Consider the following 10,469-nt stretch of genomic DNA (forward strand, 5'->3'; position numbering starts at 1 on the left):
TGCATAATGCACAGTTCAAATTTGATTTAATCAGATCCCAATGAACAATCATTTACATTCTCATTGAATCTCAATACCCATTCCAACATATAATACCAGAACCTTTACTTGATCGAACGATCCAAGATTTTGTTATGTCATCAACTACACCAAACAATCTTTCAAATCGCTCAATACTCCAATCTCCACGGAAGACGAATTGTTACCTCATTGAACGTGCTTCGTTAATAAGCTCTAGATTCAACTTTGATCGTTGTGGACTAGTACCAGGAGCTAGTCTTGGACAAAGCAGAGAAGATAATTCATGGATTTGGCTAGGAAGCATCTACCTCAATAGTCCATAACCTTCCTATCAAAAAAAAAAAAAGTCCATAACCTTTTCCAGGCTGCTTCGCACAGAAAGAAAGCAGCTTCAAAAAATCATTTGACCATTATGCCTTCAACAGCTACAACAATAGAACTATACCTGCAAAAGCTCGGTTTTCTCGAGGCCGCTTGAACTATTAGATGAAGGAGACAACTGGGGTCTTGCCTTCAGCTATAAAACACAAGAAACCATGGTGACGAAGCAAATAATAGCCACGAAGATTTTGGAATCGGTCACATGGTGACATCAGCATACTACATAGAGAAATATTACAGAAGATTGAAATCTACCTTAAGGCTTAAGATTAAGAATAATACCAGTCCAGAAGTTTAATTAACCTTCATAATCATCTAAATGTGGCCTGGAGAGCACATCCCATAAATAGTCAAATAACAAAAAAACAAATAACATGCTATAAAACAGGGGAAAGAAAAAAATAACATGCTCACCCGTAACTTCAGGAGATTGCATATACATATAAGTTATCTGCCAAACAAGAATGATAAATCATCAAAAAGTTTTAGGCATGACAATGAGAATTTTAAAAGGGAATCAAAAAACAAATAAAAGATGATAAAAGGTTCAACAAAATTTCAACACATCCTCCAACATTATTAAATTGCTTTAATTTTTCTATGAAGGGGAAAGACAAGCCAAAGTTAATGCCTTACTGAAAGTTAGAGCTCAGAAAAACAGCAATGCTCATAATTTGGGTGGCATTTAAAAAAAAAAAACGTTACCAATGACGAAAGCCAAATATTACCTTGCCCAAGAAGTAAGATACCATTAGCAGCCAAAGGCACAACATCTTGAATCTTCTCACCAGCAAATATTGCTTGGATAACTATCAGGCAGAGCATAATTATTTTACTCATGTCCCCAAAAGAAAACGAAACTCATTCAGACTACATCAGTACATTATTTTCCTTTTGATTCTCCAATATATATATATACACACATAATTACATGTGAAACAGACAAACATTGGAAGTTAATATATTCAAGGATCAAATAGAGGATCGCAAAACCTGATATTTGCATTAGCTTGTCCTTGCATTTACTGGCATCATTTTTATGCACGGCGGGTCCCATGTCAGACACACCCAGAACATGGACAGAATGGTATAAATCTGACACCCAAATAATTGGCGTTCCTGCAAATGAAGGCAGTATGAGGACAGGGCCATTAATCATTGAAGCTGATACCATAAAGAATACTCACACACTACATTTTTTAACTTTAACTTCATTTTAGAAGACAATCCACTTCTTAATTTCAATTCACCCACATGCCCTGAGACAGGCTATTCATGCCAAACCCACTCTTTAAATTGCAGAAACTACAGTTCCTGTACTTATTGCTACACATGCCAACAGTCCCCCTATGATCACAATATATTCAACAAGCTCCACAAAGCCAATGGGCATGGAGCCTCGCTCAACTTGAAAGCAACTAAGGAGAATAATAGAACAAACAAAAATAGGTAAAATACTTGATGAAATATCAGGAAGAATCGCCAGCTTTTGAACTTTAACAACGTGAGGCAACTGCCTCATATGGTAATTAAGGTTTGAGCCCAAAGCATGGCTTGCCAGACACAGGACATGTAAATCTCCAGTCGAGTCCAAGATGATAAACTTTTTTGAAGACAGTGCTTGAACTGAAACTGCCTTCACAGATGCTCTCATGGATTGCAAGTTGCCTTCCTCCTTTCTTGTAAATGTTACAAAGCATTCACCCACCTCAATAGAGTTCTGGGGGAATCCAATAGACTTCTGCTCTACTGCAAATTAAAATAAATAATCAGCTCTAAGGCAATGGAAACTGAAGATTTTCTTAGATATTCGAATATTGAATGACATTGTAGCAACTTCAAACTCAAAAGAGAAATTGGCATACAGATGCCACAGAATAATCTTCATAAAATAAACTCAAGGAGAAGATACTGAAATTGTCAAACTCACACTGTTGCTTAGCCGCGCTCAGCTTATTGATCTTCCCATCGGACAAATCATTGCAAGGGACCTCTGAAGACCCGTTTGGGGATCCTCTACCATCATCATGTCTCCCATTCAAACAATGGTTTTCACTCACATTAGAAATCGAACACTTCACTTTCTTTGCTTTGCCTTTGGCCAGTGCCCTCAAATTGAAGACCCTAACCCCATTATCCTCCCCCAGAATCAAGAACCCAAACGAGACACTCATCGACCAGACATGAGTGCAGCACTCAATCACAGCACACCTCATCAATTTCACCCCAATTTCATCCCCACCAACCATTTTGACACCAAAAACCAGAACTTTCGAGCTCGAATTCAAACACAACGCGAAATAATTAATCCCACCAGCAAGCTTAACCGAAAGCCCATGATTCAAATCGAGCAGAACCCCCAATCTGGGTTCAAAGCTAACTCCCTTCTGAGTGCAAACAACCTGTGCCCTAGAGAACAAGTTCTTACTCTCATGCACAATATAGAACCTGAGAAGAATCTGGGAACCACCTCTATGTGGGCCGGCGACAATGAACAGAACACGAGGGGTAGTGTTAGGGTTAGAACTCTGGAGAGAGAGAAAAGATGAAGAGGAGGAAGGTGGGGGGATTAGGGTTTGCGGGGAGGGAGAAGGAAAAGAGGTAAGAGAGAGAGGGGAGAGAGAGGGATAGAGAGAGATGGAGGAATCAGAGTGGATGAGAGCAAGGGAGAGAGAATGGGCGTCAAATTGAAGTGATGTTGTAGAGGAGAGAGAAGGGTTTGTGAAGCTAAGCTTGGAAGCTTGAACAACCACCATTGTTGTTATTGATTGCAAGGACATAAACACTGAGCTGCCATATAATTTAGGAGAGAACCAGTTACGACGGAAACCTTCGACGGAGAGTTTAGTGTGCCAATGCCTGTGTGGTCGTCAGCGGTATGAGCTCCGATGAGTGTTCGGTGGCCTGAACGAACGGAGATTCGTTCTCCGCAATTCTCAAAAAAAAATGACGAGCTCGCGTGTCGCGGTATAAAATATAAACTAATAAAGAAAAACATTTTGGAGGCATTTACATTATGGGCCCTGTTTTAGACTTAAACTCTGAAAATCCCCTCTAATTATTTTTCCGTCCAAATACTCCCCAAATTATATATATTTTTTTTCCATTTTTCCCCCCAAATTGATAACTTTGCAGAATTTGGTACTTTTGGACATTAAACCTGCCTATATGACAAATTAACGTTAAATATATTATTTATGTGAAAAAGATTTTCTTTTGTATTCCTATTCTTGTTTTCCTTTTTTTTTTTCCGTGTGAAACCAAATGAGTTGTAAGAAATATTAGAATTCGATAGTCTAAATATTAACGTTGTCTTGTTCAGAGCTGGCTCCAAGAGGAGGCCAGACAAGCAGTTGCCTACGACCTCTCATGGGAGGGGCCTCACTTTTTATTAAGTTGTATAGTTTTTTAGGCGTGTACAGACAGTACAGTGCACTTATCAATTGAATGAATTGATATAAGAAAAAAAATATCCTAATCTTTAGCAAATTAAGAAAACAAGCTCATTAGCCCAAACACAAAATGACAAGTGAGGGTCATAATTGTAAAATAAGATTAAAGAATTGAAAGAACAGTAGTAAAGACCAAAGACTAAGAGAACTTGTTCTGCACTTCTGTTGTTTGTCATCTACGGTCTACTCGTCTTATTGAAAAAAGGTTTTGAGGTTTTTGAGAGAGAGTCAGAGATTGAAAGAGAAGGGAAGCCATCGGTAAATCACCTATCATATATTTCTATTGCTTTTGCCTTTTTTGGCACACTTAATTAGAAATTGTAAATTGTTATTTGTTTCTCTAAACCCTAATTTCCTTTTTCTTTTTTCTGTTAGGTTTGCGTGTGATTGGGAAATCATGACAGGTAAAAGAAAATTCGAATCGGGAGAGGTTAACAAAACCAATTGAAGTGTTGGAGTATATCAAAAATTTACGTCTTGCTTTTCCTAATGCTTGGGTAGCTTATAGGATAATATTGACTATACCAATTATAGTAGATACTGCAGAAAGAAGTTTCTCCAAGCTGAAGTTAATAAAAAACTATCTTCGATCAACTATGTCACAAGATAGATTGAACGGTTTAGTCATATTGTCTATCGAGAAAAAAATGACAGTTAAACTTGATCACAACGATTTATTGACAATTTTGCACACCAAAAGGCTAGAAGAGTATCAATCATTTCTTCTTAGATTTAGTTTAGCATTATTTGGTTTCATTTGATGTAATAAATTTATAAGTTTGAGTTGCTTAATTTATTGGATATTGGTGATAATTTATGTGTATTCAAGAACTAATTATATTGTATTTTGGATTTATTAGATATGCTGGATTTCAGATTTATAAAAAAAAAAATTATTTCGGGGGATGAGGGCCTCATTTCTTAACTTGTCTAGGGCCTCCAAAATGCTAGAGACGGCCCTGTCTTGTTTGTTGACATATTTTACGATCAAACGAGAGAACCAGGTTTATTAAATAAATACAATTATATATTTAAAACTAAATTTAATTAAATGATTGTCCTAAATTAAATCATAAATATTGTTCTTAAAAAGTTAAGTGGCATTCCCACGTTTTGCAAAAAAAAAAAAGAAAGTATAATGGAAAATTTATTGGATTTCTTTCTTATTATATGCTGATTTTGGAAAAGAATTTAATGGGGAGGATTTGAAGGATTATAAGCATGGGAGAAAAGGGCCAAAACAGGAAATTCGAAAAGAGTCTGGTCCAACAGGTTATTTGAAGGAAAGAAGCGAATGAATGTAAATATTTAAAAAAGGGAGGAACAAAAAAAACAACTCCTCTCCTTCTTTTCCTTTTTTACGTTCTAAAACCTCCTAATCCCTCCAATTCTCTGCCATATCTGATCAGGATTTCTATGTTTGCAGTGATTACAGTCACGTTCATGCAACGCAGGGTCGATAGACCCATTTTGCATTTTCTTCTCTTCATGCTTATGCTTAAACGAGTTTCTCTTTCTGAACCAAAAAAATACAGGAATTCACAGTGAGAGAGAGAGGGTTGCCAGGAAATCAAAGACCATGGAAGGTATAATTTTACTTCTTCTTCTTTTTTCTCGATATATGATCACTTCATGGAAATGGGTTTTTTAATTTAAGCTGTTTTGGGTGCATTGAAATGTATTACGGTCTCTTTGTCTGCCATTAATAGTTGAAATTGTGAGTAAGGAATTTTGGCGCTAGAGAAACCTGGGAAAAGTTGGGATTTCGTGTTAATATTCAATTTTTCTTGTTCATTATCTTAGTAATAGAATTCAACATTTGAGTCAAGATCTTTGTTCATGCTGATATCTATGATGTTTGTTTACTGGTTACATTGTTTATTTTTCCTTATATCACATGTTTTACTTCTACTTCCATTCTCTATTTTCTGGTTATCATTTCCCTGTAATGTTTTAAAGGCTATTGTTCAGCTTCAATATAAGTGGATTCTATCTACTTATAGTTTATTTTTTGCTTTTGTAGTGGATAATTTTGTGTAGATTGTCACAGTTTTATTATTATATGGAAGAAAATCTTTTATTGATTAACTATTTGAATGATTTTGTATTTAGCGAAGCAGAACTTAAAGTAAGAAATAATGTTACATATATTACCGTTTATGATAAAGCAACACATGGTGCTTAAGGCTCCCAAAGCGGAGGAGGAGACAGGAAGGGCAGCTGTTGCAGATTTATCCCTACATTGTGGAGAGATTGTTTCCATAGTTGGGACCTATATATGACTTCTGGATGGTGAGCAATTTCACCAATAGGCCAAGCTTTGCCCTTAAGTATGTCCTATATGTTACGACTACTGTGGACATTTGTGTGTATTTTTTTATTAACCAAATATGGTATCCTGAGTTTCAGATTACTGGTAGCCTCTGCTCGACTATGCAAGAGTGAATAAAAATGAAGCAAGATGCTTACATTTATGTGCAAATTCAAGAAAATACTGAAAAGTACTTAAGATTTAGTTTTTACAAGTAACTTTGGTCTCAATTGTGGCCTTAGAACTCGGCTGCAATCTTGGTCAATGCCATTTTTTGTAGTTGGAATGTTCATCATATAAGAACTTAGCTGCACTTGTTGGTGTGTGGGTTTGATACAATGAACCTGCCCGTTCAACTTCATAGTTTTACTTGTAAAAGCTTCATTTCCTATTTTCCGAATATGATATAATCCCTTGCCATTTATAGTTAGAGAATTACTGTTATTGTGTCATCATGAGGTTGAAGGTACCCTTATATTTGCAAGGTTTCCATATCGAAAACAAGTATGAACTCTTGGAAATTACTAAGGTTGTGTTTGTTATCACTTCCAAAAATTTTGAAAACAAAAATAAAAAACATAAAACATAAAATGAAAACATAAAATTGAAACTTGTTTGGTTGAACATTTAAAACTGAAAGCATAAAACTGAAAAGAAAAAAAAATGTATGTTTATGCTTTTATTTTCATAATAATGGAATATATCCACACCATTATATTTTTTATAACTGTTGCATTTGCCGTGTTTCACCATTGAAAACATCAGTAGAAAGGAAAAAAAGATAAGAAATAAAACAATAACCCAAAGTATATTTGATTATTGTCTTCATATCTCTATGCAATTTGCAATCTGAAATCTTAAAAAAAGTACAATTTATAATAAGTGTAACTAGTTATGTTTCCAAAACTTTTAAAAACCTTTTTTTCTTGTTTTCAAAAATTTTGAAAACCTGTTTTTGGTTTTCATAAAAACCAAAACAGAAAATACAAACAAATAATATTTTTTGTTTTTATTTTCTATTTTTTGAAAACTAAACAAAAAACAAGAAACAAAAGTAATACCAAACAGACTCTAGGGTTTCATTTTATTGCTCGATTTAGGAGATGCGGACCGAGATACTCAATTGCATGTAAGAAGTGTCTTCATTGGTTATCTTTAGTTATGTATGGATATAGGGGTTTGACAATTGTCACTGTAATGGAGATTTTGCTTAAGGCTTTGTAAAGCGATCAAAATATGCCTCTAATCAATTGCTTGCTGTTAGCCAGTTCAATTGGAGGTCACCAAAGAGAGAGCTAATGATTCAGTTCAGCACAAACCCTAGCTAGTTTCTGAATTGAAGCTTTATTGTCTTCCTTGAGCATATGATAGTGAAAGAGTATCGTAATCCATTTATTCTAAAGATGAACCTGGAAAATGAAATGAAAGTAAGTTTGATGCTTTTGTGAATCGCTGGCAACCTTAGAGTGCGTTTGGTTTGTTTGTTTTCTATTTTCTATTTTCATTTTATGTTTTTCGTTTTATATTTTCTATTTTTTAAGAAACAAAAAACATGTTTGGTTTGTAGTATCTAAAAATTATTTTCTATTTTTTATTTTCTATGTGACATATGAGATAATTATTGATTATAAATATATATCTAGAGCCCGCTTTGTGTATGATGATTGCGTGTGTGTCTCTATGTATATGTGTGTGTGTATATATATATATGTGTGTGTATATATATCTCAGTGTGTAGATATATATTTCTGTGTGTATATATGTATATATGTGTGTATATATATATATTGTAGTACAATCCAAATCTCTCTTATAACTTGTATATGCGAATTTCCACCAACTATTCTTTGGCAACGGAGCAATACAGCTCCGCGTTTTCAAGTGAAAACATGATTTTGATGTTTTCTAAATTTTCCAGAAAAAGAGTTTTCCTTTTCTGAAAAATGAAATTGAAAATGATTAACCAAACACCATTTTCTATATTTTCTATATTTTTAGAAAAGGAAAATAGAAAATGCTTAAACCAAACAGCCTCTTATATTCGCAAACACACACACACTTGCATGTGCATGCATACATGAATAAATATTTTCTTGATGTTTTGGTTGAAGGTTGGAAAATGAGTCAAAGCTAAAGTTACACACAGATAATGCGGCAAAATCATCAGGTATTGATTTGGCAAGGTGAGTTGTTAAGATAGCATCAATTTTACATTGTTGACGGCATATCTTAATTTCATTTTTCACTTTCTGAACTCTTCCCCAATCTTTTGGTTGGCACATCCCTTTTATCATTTCTGACTGCATTTTATTTCATCCAGACCTGCCATGAACATCCCATCAAACTTAAACCATATACGCGAGATTGTACAGGCGAATATGGAATATTGGAACACAGGGATGGTCATGGAGTATTCACAACCAAGGTAGGAAAACTAGTTTCAGGAACCAAAAACTTCATTATTTCGTTTGGCAAGCAGTTGGGTCCTTTTGCTAGCCCTTAAAGGTTCTTGGCATTTCATGGTGGTTGAAGTATCTTTCTTCTTTCCAAAATTTGAACTTTCATTCCTGGTTTATGTCATCAGCCTGGCCTGATTAGTAGTAGAACTGTTTAGCAATAGCTGATTAAGATTTGAAAACCCGGCATGCTGTACGACTTTCTTCATCTTCAACTATTTTTAAATGAATTTATTGCTGAACTTTTTGCTTCTAGTTCATGTGCTCATGGGAGCAATATGCTTTGTATCAACTTTGTTTGCCATTGACGCTTGTCTGAATGATCTTTATCTGTTTAATAGTAATGAAAAGTTTCAGTTTTTGCCAATTTTGGATAAATGGGGTATTGTCACATTAGTCTTGAGCCTTGATAAAGGATTCCTGTTCAGACTCTGGGGCAAAAGCCCAGTTGAGCAGAAGCTTGGCCCACATGAGAGCCCAGAAGCCCAATTAAGGATTGTCACCTTGCTGTCATGTACTCATGTTAGTCTTAGTCTCTTAGCCTTGAGTAAGGAGTCATTTTCACTTTTCAGAGGCAAAAGCCCAGTTGAGCAGAAGCTCTGCCAACATGAGGGCCCAGAAGCCCAATTAAGCACTGTTCTTCACCAAACATTTTGTTGGCATGGATATATCCAGATCATTAGAGTCGTATAGCTTGATAATACTGTGTCAATTATTCTCAAAAGGTCATGGAGAAGGGAACAGAAATGCTAAACTTGTGTGGCTAATGCTCACTGCCTTTTTCTTCCTTCCTTCTTTACAGTGCACACATCTTATGGTGTTGGTCTTAATCAGTAAGGTCAGGGAAAAGGATGGTTCTTGTTAAGGACGTATGTGAATCCCAAGCCATCTTTGCACATGCTTCTTTGGTCTTCCTACCCAATTTTTTACTTTGTGTTTGGCAATTCTCAACGGGTATCCAATAAGTGACCTAAAGGCTTTGTTGGTTCTTTGCCACATACGTTTTTTGTGTGAGAGGGGTAAGACTTTTGCTTATATGTCACTCGGTTGAATTATGTCAATCCGATATCGGATCGTAAGTCTTAACACCTTCCATTGATTTTGTTAAAGATAGTTTAAAAAAAAGAGAGAAGATAACACTGTGTTGCAGCATCAAACTAGAAAAGATAAGATGATTGATAATGGTGGTGGTTAGTAGAACAAAACTTCATGGCTTGAATTTCGTTACCAATTATCCATTATCGTTAACCCTCAAACAAAATTGGAAGAAAAAATAGTGATTTTAAATGGACTTGATTTTGTAACAAATAAATATAGGGAGGGAAAATGTACGTTAGAAGCTATTTTCTATATTATATCTCAAATATAGGAGCAATAGAAGTAGGACTATTAAAAAAAAATCGTGAAAATTGAAACCGAACAAAATCGAATTGATTGGTCATTTTTTACTAAAGAAATTTACACATTTTTCTATTAAAAATCGAACCGAACTGAAAAAATCGACAAAGTCGACTGCTTAGTCAGTTAAATTTATGTCAAAAAAAGAAGAAAAAAATCCGATCGAAACCGACCGTAAACACTCCTAGTATAGTCTATAAGACAAATTTTATCTCAAATATTTTTTTTTTGAATTACTGCTCTCAGAAGTATAATTCTCATTGGAATCGAACATTTGATACACATATGTCTTATTCAGTCGATTGTCAATCGAGTCACATCTCGTTAGTAATTTCATCTCAAATATAGTTGCACTAGAAGGCAAAATTTTTTATTTATGCATATTTAAAAATAAATAAAAATGGAATTTTGACAAACCTCTCTCTAAAATTCTTCCACTTTAGGCGGACA

The 10,469-nt window shown here is 34.9% G+C and overlaps 1 protein-coding gene across 12 annotated transcripts; it reads right to left on the minus strand.

Annotated features, from left to right (window-relative positions):
- LOC119981791 lies at nt 1–3,343 on the minus strand. 12 transcript variants are annotated; one of them, XM_038824962.1, is made up of 9 exons: nt 2,333–3,343; nt 1,861–2,151; nt 1,396–1,521; nt 1,131–1,211; nt 817–853; nt 685–728; nt 467–538; nt 377–386; nt 1–345 (listed from the first exon to the last, which is right to left on the minus strand). In XM_038824962.1, the coding sequence occupies exons 1-5, from the start codon at nt 3,180–3,182 to the stop codon at nt 825–827; spliced, it is 1,377 nt and encodes a 458-aa protein (XP_038680890.1). In that variant the 5' UTR covers nt 3,183–3,343; the 3' UTR covers nt 1–345; nt 377–386; nt 467–538; nt 685–728; nt 817–824. The 12 variants fall into 12 exon arrangements, with proteins under 12 accessions (XP_038680890.1, XP_038680908.1, XP_038680904.1 ...); XM_038824980.1 differs by having other exon boundaries at nt 377–389; XM_038824976.1 differs by having other exon boundaries at nt 658–728.
- Nucleotides 3,344–10,469: the final 7,126 nt, after the last annotated feature.

The sequence above is a fragment of the Tripterygium wilfordii genome, chromosome 2 (assembly GCF_013401445.1).
Source record: "Tripterygium wilfordii isolate XIE 37 chromosome 2, ASM1340144v1, whole genome shotgun sequence".
In the NCBI taxonomy this organism is placed as follows: Eukaryota; Viridiplantae; Streptophyta; class Magnoliopsida; order Celastrales; family Celastraceae; genus Tripterygium; species Tripterygium wilfordii.